This window comes from Arvicola amphibius, chromosome 10 (assembly GCF_903992535.2).
Source record: "Arvicola amphibius chromosome 10, mArvAmp1.2, whole genome shotgun sequence".
In the NCBI taxonomy this organism is placed as follows: domain Eukaryota; kingdom Metazoa; phylum Chordata; class Mammalia; order Rodentia; family Cricetidae; genus Arvicola; species Arvicola amphibius.
In genome coordinates this window covers 60,263,284-60,285,188 of record NC_052056.1, presented here as the reverse complement: position 1 = coordinate 60,285,188, position 21,905 = coordinate 60,263,284, and the positions used below count along the sequence as shown (strand labels likewise).

The 21,905-nt window shown below is 43.1% G+C and overlaps 1 protein-coding gene across 1 annotated transcript in view; it reads left to right on the top strand.

Annotated features, from left to right (window-relative positions):
- The window catches only part of Slc12a8 (solute carrier family 12 member 8), a 135,934-nt gene extending 114,526 nt beyond the window's left edge, over positions 1–21,408 (top strand). Inside the window, exons 10-13 of the mRNA XM_038345979.1 lie at positions 4,790–4,887; positions 7,568–7,685; positions 16,048–16,108; positions 20,440–21,408. Of these exons, the coding sequence (XP_038201907.1) occupies positions 4,790–4,887; positions 7,568–7,685; positions 16,048–16,108; positions 20,440–20,602 (440 nt within the window). The 3' untranslated portion in view covers positions 20,603–21,408. The remainder of the gene's footprint in view (positions 1–4,789; positions 4,888–7,567; positions 7,686–16,047; positions 16,109–20,439) is intronic.
- Positions 21,409–21,905: the final 497 nt, after the last annotated feature.

Sequence of the window (21,905 nt, the reverse complement as noted above, 5' to 3'; positions counted from 1 at the left end):
AATTCTGTGCAAACCGTGACAGCTTAAATCTTTGGTTTCTATGTGCTGCTTAGAATCCTGTGTTTTTATACTCCAATAAAGACACAGAGGGGGAGTGGCAGTGTATCTTAGTAGTAGAATACCTGCTCATCACACACAGGCCCTGGATTTGATCTCCAGAATCACAAATAAAGAGGGAGAAAGGGAATGAATTTTCAGAGATGGGTTAGTAGGGATTTTAAGTAATTTCTGCAAAATCACGTAAATTCTTGACTGAAAAATGGACCCAATTCGGTTCCCCCACCCTTAAGATATTTCCATGTGCATGAGTTTCATGAACATCAGACACAGCCATGCCACTCGCTTTGAGGTCAGTACCGTGTCTTGTTCGTCACTTTGCTATTATTAGCGTGTATGGTGCACCGCTTGGCCCCCATGTTGCTTCCCAACTGTGCTTGAAAAAGTACAGCTGCCTTCCTGGTGATTGCTCCCTAGTACTGCTGGCATGAGCAACCATCCTCTCCCTCTCAAACCTTCATAAGATCTGCTCTTATAGTAAAAAATCTGCCCAGAGAAAAACCTCCCTTCAGTCAATCTATACGGTCATTTAGAATTATGAGGAACTGCCTGTTTTGTTACACTTGTGTAAAGCCATTGAGAAGTCTGCTGTGGCTTGTTCCTTCCGTGGCTGGTGACTATGGGGACAGTGTGACGCACACTTCTATTCCAGCTCTTGGGAGGGAGAGACAGAATTGTAATTTGAAAACCAGTCATGGTTAATCAGTGACTTTGAAGCCAGCCTGGGCTATGGGAGACTTTATCTCAAAATAACAAAATCAAAGCAAGGCTGTCTACTTGCCAAGGGAATAAGCAAACCTCTTCCTTCTCCTCGTGTACTTGGATCCCCCCGCCTCCCCCCCCACACACATACACTCACACATATACACCCCCCACACCCCACACACATACACTCACACATATACACCCCCCACACCCCACACACATACACTCACACATATACACCCCCCACACCCCACACACATACACTCACACGTATACAACCCCCCCCCCATACACAACCAAGCATACTTCCTTTAGGAACAATACAGATGCTTCTTTTGGCTTACTGTAGAGGTGAGTCCTGATAAGCCCTTAGTAACTTGAAGATATGGTGGGTGGGAAATGCATGGAACACGCCCAATCCGCTGCACACCGTGTCTCTGCTGGGCAGGCCTGTTAAATGTCTGTTGTTTCCCTTCGCCGTCATGGAACTGGATGGAAGCTCTGGACACTGTGGTACAAGAGAGACTCATGTTGACCCAAAGGCCCAAAATCCCCCAATACAGCCCAGTTCCCAGGGGATGCATATCATCACTCCTGCACCTTGGACAAGTGGAGTCAGGAACTGAAGATGGAGTTGAGGTTATACATGATCAAGTGTTGGGAAAGAGAGAGCTTAACATCTGGCACATCTCAGAGAGGCAGAGATACGCATTCCCGGCCAGCAGTGTTTCTTCTGAACTAAGAGGGCAACTGTGTTTCATTAAGCCTGTGATCAAAAGGAATGACTCATGGAGTGCCATGTTAAAATTACACATCTCAAGTCAGAGCTCGCCTAACCAAATTCCTTCTTTTAAAAATATAAAAAAAAGGAATGGAGCCAGGCATGGTGTCTCATCCCCACACCCAGGAGGTCGAGGCCAGAGGATTCTGAGTTCCAGGCCAACCTGGCTTTCATAGCTAGACTCTGTCTCCAAAAGAGACGGAGCCATCCATTCAAACCAATGGCACCTCTTGACATTTTGCTTTGATCCACAATTAAACTTACTGGGTACTTCTTGTGCACAAACTCTTAAAGGCCCAGAGGTTTAAAAGAGGCTATTTGTCATTCAAATATGGACATGAGGAACTCCAAGTGTAGAACTTGTAAGCACACAATGAAGTCAAATGGGTTTTGAGAGCATGTCTTTGGTGGTGAATGGCTTATTTCTTCAACCACAGGTATGGAACATCCCCATTCCATGGTCCATTTTAAATGTTGGAAGAACATGCTGATCAGATTCAGGAAGGTTTTGGTGTCATAGAACTTTCTTTCTTGTGAGGGAAGATGAGTAATCAGCAAACATAAATTGCAATGTAAGTGGGAAATACGATAAAGAGTCAAAAACAGTGGAATCGTTTTGAGTTTCTCTTCATTTGGTTTGATGTTTGCTGTTGGCTTCCTGTATGTAAGCAGAGACTGCGTGTTGGTTTCCTGGCCACCCAGACCCGAATAATTACATAGAAACTATGTTAATTACAACACTGCTTGGCTTATCAAATTGGAGAGAGGGCACGCTTGTTGGTCCCCGGCCTCCCAGCTAGCTTAGACCCAAAATAAACCACTCAGAAACTGTATTAATTAAATCACTGCTTGGCCCATTAGCTCTAGCTTCTCATTGGCTAACTCCTACATCTTAATTTCACCCATCTCCATTAATCTGTGCATCACCACGAGGTCATGGTCTACCAGCAAAGTTTTAGCACGTCTATCTTCTGCGGTGGCTCCATGACTTCTCTCTCACTCCACCTTCCTCCTCTCATGCTATTGGCCAAAGCAGTTCTTTCTTTATTCATTAACCAATAAAAACAATGCACAGACAGAAGGACCTCCTACACCAGCCAATGGCTCAGGCATATTCCTGGCTAACTCTTATAACTTTTTAAAATTGTTTTTATTGAGTTATATATTTTTTCCACCCCCCTCTTTTCCTCTCCTCTCCCCTTCTATCCTCTCCCATGGTCCCCATGCTCCCAATTTACTCAGGAGATCTTGTATTTTTCTACTTCCCTTGTACATTAGATCCATGTATGTCTCTCTTAGGGGCCTCTTTGTTTTCTAGGTTCTCTGGGATTGTGATTTGTAGGCGAGTTTTTCTTTGCTTTATGTCTAAAAACCAATACATATGATAATTGTCTTTCTGGGTCTGGGTTACCTCACTCAATATGATGTTTTGTAGATCCATCCATTAGTCAGCAAATTTCAAGATGTCATTTTTTTTCTGCTGCGTAGTACTCCATTGTATAAATGTACATTTTTCTTATCCATTCTTTGGTCGAAGGGCATTTAGGTTGTTTCCAGGTTCTGGTTATGACAAACAATGCTGCTATGAACATAGCTGAACACATGTCCTTTGGTGTGATTGAGCGTACTTTGGGTATATACCCAAAAGTGCTATTGCTGGGTCTTAAGTTAGGTTATGTGGTATAATCGGATTAATCTGACCTACTTCAGAGGGGCTAGGTAGGTTTTGGTTTAGTCTGGGTTGGTTCTTGCATTTAAGTCATAGTCTCTTTGTGTAGTCCACTCTGGCCCAGAATTTGTGATCCTTCTTTCTACCTTAGCTTCTCGAGCACTGAGAGTACAGATCCTATCACAGTGGTCCAGGGGGACTAGCTCTAAAGGGCACAGGGTCCAGAGAAGGCAGCAGGCATACACTGAAACACATAGCAGTTGCCAGCCATGGGTCCTATCCTCAAGGTCAACATGAATCCTGTCCCCTAGATACATGTAATCCAGAGGTATAGAAACACATAAATACGTATATAAGAATACACATACAAATAACAGTAAATTCTGTGAGAGAAAGGCAGTGGGACAAAGGAAATGTGGATACTATGAGGGACTAGATCGTTGTATTGGGTTGAGCTCTTGTGACACAGTGATATGGGCTGTGACTTAAGGGACAGATAATGGACAAGCAGAGAAATAAAGGATCTATGAAAAGTGGATCCCAGCAGGATTCCAGAGACCTACCCATCAGAAGTAGTCCAAGGAAAGAAGAAAACTGGCAAGTGAGGGGCTGGAGAGATGGCTCAGAGGTTAAGAGCCCTGGCTAGTCTTTCAGAGATCCTGAGTTCAATTCCTAGCACCCACGTGGTGACTTATAACCATCTAGAATAAGATCTGGTGCCCTCTTCTGGCCTGCAGACATACATAAAGACAGTACACTGTATACATAAATAAGTCTTTAAAAATACTTTAAAAAGATTAACTATCATATTAACTGGGCGGTGTGGTGCACACCTTTAACCCCAGCACTCAGGAGACAGAGTTCAAGGCTAGCCTGGTCTACAAAGCTAGTTCTGGGACAGCTAGGGTTGTTATACAGAGAAACCCTGTCTCAAAAAACAAAAGAAAAGAAAAGAAAACTGGTGAGTAACACAGGATCAGGACACAGAGCAAAGAAGGAAGGACTGGGGGAGGAGCTGGCACCGTCAAGGTATTTTGGCTGAAGAATGAATTTGATGCTGAAGAGTAAAGATGAAGGAGTTGACACATTTCCCGAACAACCAGCTATGAAAGTTTAGTGTCAAAATACGACATAAATACACAGCAAAGTTAACCCAGCTTTACCAATTCTTTGGATCACCATGCACGACAGCACTCAGGGTGATTAGAACACATAGAAAAACGATATACATGCCTTTTTGTGGTTAAATGAACATGTATGGAGTCAGGTACACTGAGAAGGCAGAGAGCTAAATAAAACTTGCTACTTTGAGACGCTCCAACACGCCTGAACATGTGCTTAGACTCGGGGCTGCTTCCACTTCTACTCTGGCCTTTCTTCCCATTCCTTTTAGGTCTGTGCCTGGCATGAGGCCAGAAGCCCTTCACCCTTCCTTCTCTGTGAGCAAGTGCTAGGAGCTAGCTCTTGGCCCAATTGCAAAATCAGGGGCCATGAACTTGAAGATATTTGCTTATAAAAAATAGAGAGGGATTGGTAGTTAAGTCGGTAATGAAGGATTTGGCTAATTCGTTTTTTAGATTTCTTTCTGAAATGCAGACTTCAGGAACAAGAGGTCCAGAGGAGACCAAGTGCTTTCTACACTTGGATGTGTAACCCCTGGGTCTCCCTGTTAGGGGTGAGTAGTTTCATCTTGATTTCAGAGTCCTTAAGAAATGATTCAGATGAAGGGTGTGTGGGGGGGATGTGATTGGGGGGGAAGAGAAAGTATTAATTAGCATCAAATGATTAAATTGCTTGCTTTATTAGAATTAAGATGAAACCACTAAACAAGATTTACTTTTAATCAACCGCTCATTTTAATCAATCATCTACAATTTAAATAATCATATCTGATCATCCCTGGGTTACTAATTTCATGCTAATTTGTTGATTGTAGGGAACAGTGTAAAATAGTGTGATAGTTAATCTCAAAGGTCAACTTGATAAGATCTAGACTGGATTGGGAGACAGGCTTTGGAGCATGTCTGTAGGGCTTATCTTCATCAATTGAGGTGGGAAGAACTGCCCACTGTGGGGTGGCACCATTCCCTGGGTTGGGATCCTGGGCTGAGAAAGTGAGCTCAATGAGCACTCTGTGCTCTAGACTGTGGGTACAATGTGACCAGCTGCCTCAAGTTCCCACTGCTGTGACTCCCGACTATGACAGCTATGACTGTAAGCCTCTAACCGTAAGCCACCATAGACCCTTTCTCCCTTAAGTGGCTTTTGTCAGGATCACAGCAACAGGAACAGTAACTGAGACAGAGTAGCTGCTTGCTGGTGTCTTCAATTAAGGAGTTACCTTCAAAGGGTGTTTCCCCAAAAACTTGCTTCAGTAAGTGGACTCTTTTCATTCCAAATCCAGAATAAGGATTCTAGATCCTGATTTTAAAGTTGACAGTTGACACTAACCAACCACAATTCCACCCCTTGTCAATTTAACAACCAAACCATTCCCTTTTAAGCCCTAACTTTTCACCCCTGGTCCTCATGCTCATTTCATATTGCAGGATGTGTTACGTTGACCTTGAAGGCCCCTGTATCCTTTAACAGGTTCAACAGTGCTTAAAGCCCAATGTGGAGGTTTCATCTGAGATGCAAGGCAGTCTCTTAACTATGAACTCCTACAAAATTAAAACAAGTTATATACTTCCAGTATGCAATGGCACAGAATAAATATTCTCATTCCAAAAGGGAGGAACGGGAGCATAGCAAAGAATGATCAGAACAAAGTGAAACCAAAATCCAGCAAAGCACACATTAAATCCTGCAGTTTTATGTCTACTGTCTTGTGGTTGTGGAATTGTATGGTCTTAAAAGGTTTGGATAGCCCTACCTAGATAGTTCTTCTGCCTGTGGGAGCTTAGTCTTTCTCCTTGGGCCTGCTGCCTGTTGTACCTGTAGCTTTCCTCAGCAGACAGCCCATGGTCCAGGCATCTCCAGTATCCTGGATCCGCTACTTTATAGTAGCCTAGGCTCCACCTCACACTTTCACACCATGGCCTCTCAAGGCCACCTTATAGGGGCTCTGGCCTTGCAGTACACTGGCAGGTCTCAGTGTCTCTCTGGCACTGTGGTTCAAGATGCCACAGCACCCTGAGTCTTGCATCTTTCATGCACAGAGAACCAGCACTATAGTGATGGTGCTGCCAAGTCCGGCTGCCGGCTCTGGATGCAGCTTGACCTCCTTAGACCACGGTTTATCAGTTTTTGTGTGCTAACCCTGGGAAGACATGCCTCCAGGCAGGTGTCTCGGAGGATTGGGGAATTCCCTTCAGTGACAGTCTCTATTTCACTTTAGGCTCTTCCCTTTTCAATAAATATGTTTTCACAAAATGGCCCCTTTAACGGATGGGGTCTTGCCCTGAGGATATCTTTCCTGCTGTCCTATCACAAAGCAGAATGTTTCTTTTTAACAGTTATAGCCTCTTTTCAGCATGTTCCTTGGTTTCGTAGTTTAACTTACTAAACTTTTATCCTCGACAAACCACACCTTACTTCTACCTTTATGTTCAACTTTCTTTCTTCCTTCCTTCCTTTCTTTCTTTCTTCATTTATTTATTGTGTATGTAACATTCTCCCTCCATGTGTGCCTGTACGCCAGAAGAGGGCACCAGATCTCATTGGAGATGGCTGTGAACCACCATGTGGTTGCTGGGAATTGAACTCAAGACCTCTAGAAGAGCAGTCAGTGCTCTTAACCTCTGAGCCATCTCTGTAGCCCCTTATGCTCAACTTTTTATACATTTTCACTGACCTGAAAAAGTACAGCAGAAAGAGCATACCATAGCCTTGATGCTCTCCTGTCTTGAAATTTCTCTACTAAACAAATTAATTTGTCCTCTTTACATTCAACTTCACTAAAGTCCTTAGAACATGGGCAGAATAAGTCACAGTATTGCCCAAAATGTCACACAAATGCCCTCTAGCCCAGTTTATGGTAGAGTCCTTGTTTCTGTTGGAAATGTAGGTATTTTCTCAACTGGGTTCCCTATTCCCAGATGACCCTAGTGCACATTGACAAAAATAAAACAAGCAAAACAAACAAAACCCACATAACTAGCACACTGCCATAGTAAGTAAACGTCATTATTTATTTATTGTAAGTAAACTTGAATCATTCAGACTTTACTTTTATTATAAGTATTTTTATCTACTTTTATTATTTATTTACTTTTATTATTTATAAGTAAACTTTAATTACTAAGGGTTCAAAGGTTGTTCCGAGACCTCTGTTTCCTGAGGTCTTGGTCTTGTATTTTGTTTGCCCTGTACAAAGCCACCAGGGTACTTACTCTTCCTCTCTGTTTCTGTAGGCTGTTGCGTCCCTGCTCATCATGCTTGTGATCCAGTGGGTCTACACCCTGGTTAGCATGGGTGTTGCTGTCATTGTGTATTTCTACATTGGCCAGGCCAGCCCAGGTCTTTACCTCGGTAAGTAGCTGAATCACCGTGCTACCCTTGCCCTTTCCTCCCCCTAGTTTTCATTGAAGAGTCTTCTGTTAAAAAAAATGACATATACATCATTATAAATGAAACACACTAGAATTAATTTTAGGTTTGTAGGACTAAAAATGGATGGCAACAATGGTGAAAGATCCAAGGCTAAAATAATACATGGAAATAAAGTATTCTGATGTTGTATAATGCTATACATTTCCTATGCTATGAGTTAATGCTATCATATCATTTGAAGCTAGATTGGGTTAAGTTTAAGATGTATAATATAAACCCTAAGCTAACTACTAGGTAATAGAGTGAAGAGTTCCAGCCAATAACTCAACAGAGGTAAAAAATTGAATGGAAAAAAACATTAAGAGATGGCTCAGTGGGTAAAGACACTGATGCAAGGCCTGACAACCTGAGTTTAATCCTCAGAACTCACATAGTAGAAAATAAAACTGACTCCTACAAGTTATCCTTTGGCCTCCACACAGGTACTGTAGCAGGGGTGTGTGTGTGTGTGTGTGTGTGTGTGTGTGTGTGCATACATGAAAATAATTAAAATGAATAAATATAATTTTAAAAATTAAAAGCACATCAAAGACAAAAAAGTAAAAATAAGCATAATGCAGAGTATTTATTGATAATAAAAAACAAAAAAAAAAACAAAGACATGACATGAAGTGCATGCCAGCTTATGGGCAGCAAAAGTGGGAAGCCAGCCTGAGTTAAACAAAGAACATCAGTGATTTATATTAGCATATCTATATTGAATATCACAGTAAATATAGCTAGTCTAAACATCTCCAGTTAAGTGGCAGTTGAATAAAAAAGAGTGACCCAACTATATGCTGCCTACAAGAAACTTCTTTTAATTCATACATTTATTTTTGCAGTGCTGATTACCAAACCCAGGGCCCTTACATACTAGGAAAGTGCTTTGCCCTAAAACTACATCCCCAGCTAAAGAAATCTGTTTTAAATAAATAACATACAAATAGGATAAAACTAAAAAAGATGTGAGGCTAACGCCAATCAAAAGATAGCTAAAGTGGCTTTATTAACATCAGACAGATATTAAAGTAAAAGCTGTTGCCAGTGGTCAGGAGGATCACTTGATAAAGATGAGGGGGAACACTCATGAAGAATACATAATAAATCTAACCTTCATGCCCTTAAAAGCAGAGCTTTGGAATCTCATAGGATGAAGGAAAAAAAGAAAAGTCCATAGCCACATAGATTTCAGCATCTGCTTCCCAATAATTGATACACATAGGCATGCAGTTAGCAAGGCCACAGAAGACTTGAGTAATACTGTCAACAAGCTTGTTCTAATATTCATGGCCTAGCCTCCCCACAAACTGCAAAAGTCACATTCTTTTCAGTAACAGGAAACACCAAGATATTACAGGACACAAAGTTTTGGTAAATTTAAAAGTATTTAGGTCAATTGAAGAAAATATTTCTCTGAAATGGGACATAATTAGAAATAAATAACAGGAAGGTATTGGGAAAATCCCCAAATATCTAGAAGCTTAAAAATTATTAAATGACTAAGAACAGTAAGTAAGTTACAGAAACCAGCTGAAGTTTCAAAGAAGAAAACAGAACTGAAGTTGCAAAATATTTTGAACCAAATGAAACCAAAAATGCAAAATATCAAAGTTGTAAGATATAGCTAACAGAAATTCATAGCAACACACGTGTAGATCATCAAATAAGAAAGTTCTCAAAGCAGTGACCCAAAGCCCCACTTTGAACTTAAGAAATTAGAAAATAAAGGAAGAAGAAAAAGAGGAGGAGGAAGAGAAAATTAAACCCAAACTGTGGGGGGTGTGGTGGGACAAGGGCACAGTAAGTATCATAGGAGAAGTCAGTAGGGTACAAAACAGGGGAAAGAAAGAGAACACACTGTGTTAGTCACTTCTCTGTGCTCTGGGAAACACCAAGACCAGAGCAGCTCACAGGAGGAAGGGTTGGTTTGGCCTGAGGGTCCCAGAGGGTAAGAGTCCATCATGGTAGCAAGCAGCAGGCATGGAAGCAGGGACTGAATACTGAGAACTCACATCTTAAAATTGGCTAACAAGAGCTACATAAGACCCTGTCTAAAAAAATAATACAGGAAATAAAAAAAGTCTCCTTTCTAATGATAAAATAAAATACCATAAGCTGAACAATTTATAAACAACAAAAATTGCTGGACGGTGGTGGCGCATGCCTTTAATCCCAGCACTCGGGAGGCAGAGGCAGGTGGATCTCTGTGAATTTGACGCCAGCCTGGTCTACAAGAGCTAGTTCCAGGACAGGTTCCAAAGCTACAGGGAAACCTTGTCTTGAAAAACCAGAAAAAAACAAAACAAAACAAAACAACAACAAATTATTTGGCTAAAGGTTCTGGAGACTGGGAAGCCTAGGATCAGAGGGTACTTAGGTTAAAGTCTGATGTATTATGACACAGAGAAAAACATCTTACGACAGTTATGGAAGTAGGGGCAGAGAAGAGAGGAAGAGAGAAAATGATCTTTTTATCAGGAACCCACTCCCTAGATAACTAACCTACTCCCTAGATAACTAATCCACTCCCTAGATAACTAACCCACTCCCTAGATAACTAACCTACTCCCTAGATAACTATCCTACTCCCTAGATAAAACTAGACTATTCTCTAGATAATTATCCTACTCCTTAGATAACTAACCCACTCTCTAGATAACTAACCCATGTCCTACATAACTATTCTATTCCCTAGGTAGCCAACCCACTTCCTAGATAACTAACCCACTCCCAGGATAAAGTGTCACTCCAGTTAAGAGAACAGAGCCACCATGGCTAAACCATTTCAGGATCCTGCCTTTCAATGCTTACAGAGATTAAGTTCCCACACATGAACTTTGGGGAACACATTCAAACCATGGCACATAATTTATATTTTCCTCAACAATAAACCAATTTTAAAGATGTACTAACATCCGAGTCATACTCCATTGTGTAAATGGACCACATTTTCATTACCTGTTCATCAGTTGATGGACATGTAGGATGTCACCATTTCCTGGCTATTGTATATTTGCACAATGCAATATTAGTCATCAATTAAAGATGAAATTATGGAATGTGCAGGTAAATGAATGAAACTGGAGTCATAGTAAGTAAGGTAGCACAGACTAAGACAGACAAATGTGGCGTCCTTTCTCTTACGTGTGGATGTTAGCTTGGATCTTTAGATATGTATGACTCATTTGGAATACCCACAGAGGTTAGGAAACTAGTAAGGGGCCACTGGGGGTGTGCTTTTAGGAAGCTAGTAAGGGACCACTGGGGGTGTGCTTTTAGGAAGCTAGTAAGGGACCACTGGGGGTGTGCTTTTAGGAAGCTAGTAAGGGACCACTGGGGGTGTGCTTTTAGGAAGCTAATAAGGGGCCACTGGGGGTGTGCTTTTAGGAAGCTAGTAAGGGACCACTGGGGGTGTGCTTTTAGGAAGCTAGTAAGGGACCACTGGGGGTGTGCTTTTAGGAAGCTAGTAAGGGACCACTGGGGCTATGCTTTTAGGAAGCTAGTAAGGGACCACTGCGGGTGTGCTTTTCGGAAGCTAATAAGGAGCCACTGGGGGTGTGCTTTTAGGAAGCTAGTAAAGACCACTAGGAGCATGATTTTAGGAAGCTAGTAAGGGGCCACTGGGGGTGTGCTTTTAGGAAGATGGTAAGGGGCCACTGGGGGTGTGCTTTTAGGAAACTAGTAAGGGGCCACTGGGGGTGTGCTTTTAGGAAGCTAATAAGGGGCCACTGGGGATGTGCTTTTAGGAAGCTAGTAAGGGACCACTGGGGGTGTGCTTTTAGGAAGCTAGTAAGGGACCACTGGGGGTGTGCTTTTAGGAAGCTAGTAAGGGACCACTGGGGGTGTGCTTTTAGGAAGCTAGTAAGGGACCACTGGGGGTGTGCTTTTAAGAGAGGGAACATGGAATACAGCAATAGAATGGAGGAAGGGAGAATAATGGGACAAGGAAGATTAAATGGAGTGGGAGGTGGGAGGGGAGGATAGAGCAGGGAGTGTGGGGAAGAATTGCTACCACTTTTGGAAAAGCCATTCTTACTACTGTAAAAGCATCATAAAATATATATATATATATACATATATATATGCATATAAAATAGTTTAATAGTTTAAAATGGAGTCATCCTATAACAGGGGACAATACTCTAACAAGATACCACGGGCTAGCAATTAGGAACCTTAGAACCAGAATGGGTTACCTCTTTTTGAATCCTAGCCCATGAGGTCCCACATAGAACCCAAACCATTACAGGCGATTTCCACTATTCTTGGTTACCCTCTGGAATCTGGCTAGAATCATGGTGCTGCAGGGAAGAAAAAGCAATCATCAGCCCACCCAGCTGTGAACCCCGTGAGCTATAAACAACAACAGATCTGGCAGGATAGGTTCACTAGTGCAATAATGGCACAAATGTTAAGGGAGTAACCAGCCACTTTCTGCTTGATCTAAAGTCCATTCCATGAGATGGGACCCATATGTGGCACTGGTAATGGGGCCAAGAACCTATGGATGGATAGGTCATAAGCCCCAAGGGAGAACCTAATACTACTAAATAGCCATGGCATTAAAACAACTCCTAATGACTTATTGCTACACCCAAAGATCAGTGTACCTATCATCCTTCATCAGAGAAACTTTTTCTTGAAATAGATGGCAATGAACAGAGATGCTCAACTGGCCAACATCTAGGGAATAAGAGACTGGATTGCTTATCCCTAAATGGGCCATACATACCACATTCCTTACCCCAAGGCTCATGATCGTCTCCAAACAGGGGCAGAAAGGTTGTAAGAGAGGTGGTAGCAAACTTCACGGGAACAGACTTTTCCAAGCATAACAGGGCATTTGCATGTATGTGCTCACAATGACTGTGACTATGTACAAGACTCGTTGCAAGCTCGAGCAGACAAAATCCCAGCATAGACAGCAGGAGGTAGGAACAAAATTCCACCACTAGATGAGAGCTATCGGCATTTAGAAGCTACTGGGAGAGGGAAAGTAAGTTTCTTTAATTCTCTTCTTCCGCTTCCGCTTCCGCTTCCTCCTCCTCCTCCTCCTCCTCCTCCTCCTCCTCCTCCTCCTCCTCTTCTTCTTCTTCTTCTTCCTCTTCCTCCTCCTCCTCCTCTTTCTCCTCCTCCTCTTCCCCCTCCTCCTTCTTCTCTCTCTATCTCCATCTCTCTTTTTTGCACAGGTTCTCACTGTGTAGCCCTGGCTGACCTGGAATTCACAATACTTAGATAAGCTGGCATATCACAGAGATCCACCTGCTTCTGCTTCTCTTATTCTGGAATTAAAGGCTTGTGCCCCCATACCCAGCCTGAGAGTCAGTTTTCTGTAATGGTGTGACCTCTAGTAGGTTAGCCACACTCTCAGGTTGTGCCCACTCCCAAGAGCAGTTGGGCAGCACTCAATGAATTTAAAGAAGAAAATTAAGAGTCTGGTGGGTAGCAAGGTACAATTGCCTCTGGAAGGGCTTGAGAGGAAAAGTCACAAGTATGATAAACATTCATTGTATACATTTCTCAAATAATTAATAAAAATATTTTTTTAAAAAAGATGCATTGAAGGGGGGACTGGAGAGATGGCCTGGCAGTTCAAAGTACCTTCTATGCTTGCAGAGACTCAAGCTCCTTTCCCAGGACCCAAATGGGTTGGTTCACACGTCCTACGACTCTAGTTCCAGGGCGTTCAATGTCCTCTTCGGTCCTGAACTCATGTGAACATACCCACACATACAGACACAGTTCAAAATAAATAGGAATATTTTTCAAACGATGTGTTGGAGGGCTACGGATGTAACTAAGTGGAGTGCTGAATGCCCAAGGCCCTGAGTTTAATCATACATACTGGGGCCCCTTTCCAGAAAACTCTATGATGCTCCAATTTGGTACATATCTTCAATTCCAACCCCCAGGAGACAGAGACAGGTAGATCTCTGTGAGTGCAGGGCCAGCCTGGTCTACAGAGTGAGTTCTAGGCCAGATAGAGATACACAGTAAGACCCTATCTCAAGAAAAAAGTAACTAATATCAAGTACTAACTAAATTAGATGGAACAATCTAGACAAACTGAAAAAAAGTTCTTCAGAATAACTGTAATTTGGCATATATATTTTTACAGAAATGCACTTTCGATATTTAAAGTGAACACATGTACTAAAAAGAATGTCTTAGGAAAACAGTAATGCTATAAAGAGGTCCTATATCGCCTAATTTTAAAGATATAATATACTTTAATTAACATAATGATTACATCAATAATTGCTTTATCTTAGGAAATCTGAATATTTTCCCAGAAATCCAACCACAGGAAAGTCTGACATAAAATTTCAGGCCACTGTCTATAATTTAGATAATTTAAAATTTAAATGATCACATATAAGTAAGATCAATTAGTAGCTGTTTTATTTTGCATCTTCTTATAGAATATATATTGGGTACCTGAGTGTATTAGGATTCTCCTCTCTGCAGCTACATATACTACAGCAGGCCTGTGTCTGCTGCTCCACCACAGGAAACCAAGACAAGATTTTAATATCAGCATCCTGAAACGCTGCTGATTTCCTGACCGTGCATTAAACATGATCTCACTAGTCGATTTCAACTCTATTTGTTCATGTAACTGAGGAATGCCTTTTCTGAAATCATGTTTGATTACTTTTCCCAAGTCGTACATAATTTGAGCTGGGCATAGTGGTGTGTGCCTATAATCCTTGCACTTGGAATGCAGAGAAAGAAACACCTTTAAGCTCAAGGCCAGCCTGGACTAAAGGGAACCCCTGATGTCCCTCATAGTCTTGGACATCTGAATACATGGTCCCATTTAGTGGTGCTGTTCAGGGAGGTTTAGGAGGTGTAGCCTTGCTGGGGCACGTGTATCATTAGGTGTGTGCTCTGAGGGTTCAGAAAACACACACGGTTTTAAAGCCACATGCTCGTCACAGTTTGGTTTCTTGGCTCCCTGATTGTGATTTAAGATGTGAGCTTTCAGCTTGCTGCTCCGGATGCCCTGCCCACTGCCATGCTTCCCTGCAGTGACGGTGATGGACTCTAACCCTCTGGGACTGCAAGCCCAAATGAATCCTACTTTCTGTTAGTTGTCTTGGTTATGGTATTTTATGACAGCAACAGAAAAGTAACTAAGACAGATCGTCAACAAAGGGATTTGGATTATTTTTAGACAAGACTGTACTATGTAGCCCAGGTTGGCATAGAGTTCTCTATGTAGACTAGGTTGGCCTCAAACTCATAGAAATATCTGCCTGCCTCTTCCTCCCAAGCACTAGGATTAAAGGTATTTACCACCACAGCAAGCCCAAATAAGGTGCTTTTATTTGTTTGATTGAAATGGGGCCTCATTTGGTAGCCTGTACTGGCCTGAAATTCAATATAATGTATAATATATAGCATGTGTTATATAAAATAATATATTATAATATAATTATTATGTAATATAGTCATGAATGTTTTTATTTATAAATATATAATATGGTGTATTATACACTATATCAATGTTAATATAGTAATTATATTATTTAAAATATAATTTGTAATTTGTAATAAATATATAATAATATACTGATATTGTAAATTATATATAAATATATATATATACTATGTTATGTATATCTAATAAATAAATGTGTGGTATATAATGTTATATAAATATCTATTTCACTATATATGTATGTATATTTAAGATTCAACTTTATTCAGATTTGTGTGTCATACACAAAGGTTATTTGGCCAATTCAAAAAACAAACAAACAAACAAACACCTCACTTCAAACATTTCTGCACAGTAATCTATGTTGTTCACTTAACACCTGTTAGAAACTTCCTAAGTGCCTGATCCCAGGAGGTTATAAGGACAAAAAAGCCACGTTCCCCGTTTTCAGAGTGTCTGGTCCTAGTGGAGGGACTGGACAGCATGCATTCAGCACACACATGTGAATCTAAGAATAAGTGTCATACAAATGGGTTTTAACTCCAAAGGCAGAAGCAGCAAGTATCCCTCTGCTTTCTTTGCCGTAGGCTCCACCCACTCTCCTCTGAAGGAATTTGGAGTTTAGAAATGAGTTTTCAGGAACTGTACATGAGCAGAAGGCATGTACAGTTCCTGCCAGGCTGTACGACACCAAATGTTCTTTGGGTCAAGTGGGAAAGCGTAATAGTTCTATGTATGTATATACATGTGGAAGTTGTGTGTGAGCATGTTAAGGGGTATGCAAGCTCCCCATGAAGCTGGGGTTCAAATTATCTATGAAAAATTTTCAAATGTATTCCCATATCTTCCCCACAGGCTCAGCTTCGAACTTCAGCTTTTTCCGATGGATGAAGTCCCTCCTGATGCCCTCCTGCAGGTCTGTGCCCACTGGGGCTGGTGAAAGAATGGATGAGTGTCCCAGTCTTGGGAAGTGCCAAAGGGTCTTGTTCCTTGGGCCTGAACTGTGGGTGCAGAACTTTACAATGGAGAAGCTCTGTGAGGCTGGCGTTTGCTCCTCAAAACTGTCTTCCACATTCAGCCAGCACGTGCTCCTCACTGTGGTCCACACTCAGCACCCAGCAGTGCTCCTCACTGTGCCCCACACCTCTCTCCCAGCTCAGCTCATCAGAATCTCTAGCAGGCTCATGTCCTCTTCCCTTCATGTCCTCAGTCTTCAGGTTCCGAGCCTTTATCTGGAGTCTGGGTGACAGGTCACCAGAGCTGATCTGTCAGAGCTGAGCGAGTTTATAGTCTAAGTCACATTCCTACCAATACTTAATCATGCCCAAGATCAAAGCCTAAGGAAATGTGAAACTGGATCTTGTGTTTTTTATCTCGGGTCAAAGGTGACGGGTGTCATTGTACTCATGACAGCCACTCTATAAGCCAAGCATGGACACGGATGAGAGTCCGTGGAGGACTTCTGTGAGCCTGCCATATGCGCACGCACACACACACACACACACACACACCATACACACACATACACCCCAGCCACACATTCACGCATGCATCTCACACACAAACACACACACACACACACACACACACACACACGTAGCTTTATCCTAAAGAGAATATTTCCTGCTGCCCCTTCCTTCTGGCTCCTTCCCACCCACCCTAGTTGGAAGCCCAAACTTCCTCATCCTTTAAGGCCTTAGGGTTCTGGGAACTACTTCTGCCTTCTCTCCCCTTTCAACATCAGTGAGGAGCCAAAGCTGCAGGCCAGGCAAGTCCAAGCCAAAGGCAGCCCAGGGCTTACTTGGTTTCATTTGGATGGTTTGATTTTGAAACTCTAGATGTGTGGTTTGTGTTTGCACAAATATCTGCACTTTCCACGCCCAGACATTGCTAATGAAGATTAGGACCCCTTCCCATTGATTCCAGATGTAAGCCTAGAATCCTTTTTCTCTCTGTGTTTTCCTCTCAGGATTTTTTTTATGTGGTAAAACACACATAACATGAAATTTATCACCGTAATCATCTGTAAGTGCATATTCATGGTATTAAATACAATCATTGTCACATAGCCATGGTCACCACTCGTCTCCAGAAGCAAAACTCCATGAACATTGAACCATCACTCTGCGTTCCCTGCATCTATGTTTTTATAATTATATGCATTGGAAAGGAGAGTGTATGCACATGAGGGTAGGTGCCTGGGGAGGCCCGAGTTATTCCATTCCCCTGGAGTTGGAGTGGCAGGCATTTGTAAGCTGCCCGAGTTGATTGCTGGGAACAGAACTCTGGTCCTCGGCGAGAGCAGAGCTTTCTCTTCAGCACTGAGCCGTCTCTCCAGTCCCTACCCATTCATCCTTTCTGAGACAGCTCTCTGAAAATACTGCCATTCTGTTCAAGTTGGCACAAGAAGTGAGAATTTGGTGCCATAGCTTGGGACGACAAAGGAAAAAGTGTAGGGGTGTGGAAACAAAGCGAGGAGTCGAGCGATTCAAGGGCCCATGGGAGTAGAATGAGAACCCTCTATCGGCTGCGTTTACCGACTGTTATATGTCCTCCTTGGAGCTGTGGGAAATGTGGGGAGGCTGTGCCTTTCTTCCATTCTGAGGCACCAGTCTGGGTGGCTCAGGTCACAGCACACCTACACAGATCTCTTTCCCCCATCACTTAGTTCTGAGAGAAAGTAGACTAAGGGCAAAGAGGTTTGGTATAGAAGCTGCCTACAAAATTTCAAACTTCAAATATGCGGGTGGGGATATTTGGTATAATCTGATTTACAAGAATATAGTCAGTCATTTCTGGCTGGAAAGCCTAAAAAATGGCCACAGGGTCCCTTCAGCTGTGCTCTGAATTCCTGGGGTGTCACCTCCAAGGTCGCTGTATTAGGAAGGTGTTCCTAAGAAAAGATAGCCCTTCGGTTGGAACGGAAGTTAGTCTACACAGCCCTGGATTAGTGAAGTGGATTGTGGGGCCTTGGCCGAGACAGCACCAAGCTGGCCTCGCCACAGCTCCTGGGTGTGTTTTGTGATGATTTAGAAGAGAGAAGGGCCAAGAAGTAGCTTAAAAATAGAAACTGGTAGCCTTGCTTTCTGCTCTGTCGTTTTGACTTTTTCTAAAACGTCCTTCAAAACCAGGGGCAAGTCACTGTTAAGTATGCTTGGGCAGAAGGATTTGCTGCGTTCTGTCCTTTATTATAACCTGTTCCTCATGGTTACTCTGTGAGGTGAACCCTGCCCTATAGAAGGCTTCCTTCCCGGAAGCGCTAGCAGCTGTCCGGATAAGGGTCTGCAAGCAGTTCTAGGAAGCTGCTTTCCCTGAGTCCAGAGGAATGCATCTGACTTTTACCTGCTCAAAAAACCCAACAAAACATTTATGATTTTCTAGCGTGGCATTTTGCCCACTTCTGTTTTGCAGATTCCACCCTTACAGAAGCAAATTTAGTTTTCATGAATTCTTAGCCTAACTGATTTAGGTCGTTCTCAACAGATGGCTGTAGCACCAGGTTCACGTGATGGACACTCCCAGAGTCAGTGGCAGTGCTGCTGCTGACATTCTACAGTCTCGTGTCCTCAGACCTCCATCTTTTTACATTGCTTTATATCTTGCTTTATATCCTTGATATGAGTACTTGAGCATTACTCTGAGTAAAGTAGCTGATTCTTTTGGGGGGAAAGATGCTCAGAGGAAGTCTATACCTCTGGGAGAACCCAACAACCTAACAGGCTGTGGACCTGGAAGGGCCTTGGAGGGGTAGGAAAACAGAGGCATCCTGAGGCCACTATCTGATGAGGGACAGGGCTAAGAGCAGCAATACCTTCTTCAGCCTCTGATACCTTCCTCTGGACAGGCCTGGAGCGTGATCTTCACTAGTGTATCTGCCTGAACTCAGAGGCTAGTGCCATAAACACCAAATCTGGGCTTCTCTTTGTCTTTGCCTCTTTGATACCCAAAGCCTGGGCACTTTACTTCTGCTGCTTGCTGAGCAACCTTGATGGCCTAGAAGCCACTCCTCACTCAACTTCCTTCCTTCCTTTCTTTTTTCCTTCCTTTTTCCCTTCCTTCCTTCCTTATAGAATATCTTTCATTTATCCTTTGATAATCTCATACATGTAAGCCATGCATCTCGATCATGTGCACCAAGTCCCCCAGGCACCTTCAGCCCATCCCCCTTCCCATTTTATGTCCTCTCCTTTTTTGTCATGGCACCGAGTCCAATAAGTGCTGCCTACTGGAATGTCCATTGATCTTGATCTTGTTGACTGTGTGAGTAATCCCATCTGCACTGAGCTCACGGGTGCAGTGGCCACGTCCAAAGGCCAGCATCTCATGGCTCCCTCCCTCTGGCTCCTTCATTCTGCCCTCTTCCTTACGTTCTCTCAGCCTTGGTGACAAGGATTGGCACAGATGTCTCCCTTAGGGCTTACTGCTCACTAGGTGTTTATTCTCAGCACTTTGAACAGCTTTGAGTCTCTGTGTTAACTGATGCCCACATGGAGAGAAGCTTCTCTGCCTAAGGTTGAGGGCAGCACTAGTCTGTGTATATAAGCAATAAACTTAGAAGGCAGTTCGACATGTTCTTTAGCAAAACAACAGTAATAGATTCCTCCCAGGGTCCTGTAACCTTCTAAGCCACGTCTTCTGATCAGGTTTATGGTGCCAAGCCTTAATTCTTTTCTGTGGAGAGGACCTGAAGTCCAATCCAAAGGCAGTTGGTTACCCCCACAGTCTACCTGCCACGATTGCAGCCACAGGCACGTCTTGCCTGGAAAGGTGGTGCTGTAGAATGCAGAGCTGGCTGTAGGGATACCATGCATGCCTTTATCCCCAGCAGCCTGTGTAACATCTCAACTCACTTTCTAACGAATCAAAGTAGTTTCTGGTTCCGCTCTTCTCCATTCCGGAGATTTGCCACTCCCTTTTCTCATCTGACAAGGGAGCAAAGGGAAGTGACAGCTCTCACAACCCTGTCTGTAGTGTGGGCATCTCTTATTAGAAAGTATAGATTGATGCTGATCCACTTAATGTCCCAGTTAATGCCACTCTCTTCCCTTCCCTTGGTCCTTTGTCTCCTACTTCTAGTTCACAGGTTGTTATAGTTCTCAACAGTTATGTTTTAAACATCTACATACACGCTAAACCAAGAAACTGTGAAACTGGCATTTCACAGTGTCTCTCTCCAGGGAAGACTGGCTTCCAGTGTTCATCTCTGCTGCTTCTTCCCCTCTCCCTATCCTTTGTCTCTCCCTGAAGGAGCCTGAGGTCCACCCGGGAGCAGATCATCTTGGCACCATCCCTGACCAAGGTTGACATGGAAATGACTCAGCTTACCCAGGAGAACACAGACTTTGCCACCCGAGATCGATACCACCACTCCTCCCTCGTGAGCCGGGAACAGCTGATGCCGCCCTATTAGAACCTTGTTGGACTCCTCCTTTCTAGAAGCTACCCTGGAGATAGGGGACCAAAATCTCAGAGCCTTTGGAAACTGCTTCTACCAATGAGAAACCCCAAGACTGGTCTCACCACAGCTTTGGATACCAGAAATCACATTCTGATCTAAAGTCTAAACAGATACTAGGTGTGGCTATGGATTCTACTTGTACCCAAACTGAGCAGCCCACAGACCACCAGGATGATCAGGTGACCTTAAGACAACCAGATGTGGAGAACCAAAACCAGATTTCTTACTGTAAGGACCACAATAAACACTTTATTTCTTTTAAAGTATATACTATACTCACATGGTTCCAAGTCACAAAATATATGCAGGGTAAAAGTCTCCTCTTTCTTGGTCCTCATCTGCTTGGTTCCCATCCCCACCACAGAGGTAACCATTTCTCATTCATATGGCAGCCACCTCTTTACAGATAGGAAAGGAGGTTCTTATACCTTCTCATCCACCAATGCAGCTCTCTCTACACAGTGTCTGCAGCATCTTGCCTTCTCCCTTAAGATGCCGTGGAAGCATTTCCACGATGGTGCTCACACAGTTTCCTCATTATGCCTTCAGTGCCTGAGGCTGCCATAATTGATTTAATCAGTCTCATGATCATTTTGATTCATGCTGATTTTTGTGCTATTGCAGACACTTCTGCAGTGAGTTGTTCTGTTTGTAAGCACAGTCGTGACGCATACCAGCAGATAAGTTCTCAGAAGGGGGACGCAGGATCAGTGGGAATATGTATTTGTAAGCTGTTACCGTTCGGAGAAGCGCTTTTTAATTAAAGAGTCAAATAAACTGGCTGGGCATGGTAGTCACCAGGAATCCCAGGACTCAAGAGATGGAGACAGGAAGATCAAAAGCTTGAAACCAAACTGGGCTGTACAACAAGACCCTTTATCAAAGAGGGTGGAGGGAAGGAGAAAATAAATTACTATGAATTGCCTAACCGTGACTAGTGTTGTCAAAAGTATGTGTAGTCCCCGGCTCCCTGACACCTTTGTAGCTGTTGTGTGACACGGATATCAAGAGGTGACAGAATTCCTGGTTCCCTTGTGAGCTGGGCCTGACACTCATCATGAGCATCCAGCACGGGGGGCCAGGCTTCCAGGTAAGTTCAGCCCCTGGCCCAGGCTCCAGCCCACCGCTGAGCATGGAAGGATGGACTGCTGGACCACTTTAGACTCTTCTCCTGAGATGCTGTGCTAACCTCGCCTGCGGCATGGGCTTTACATCTTCAACAAGTGCCACCCATGATTCCACGCTGGATATACTG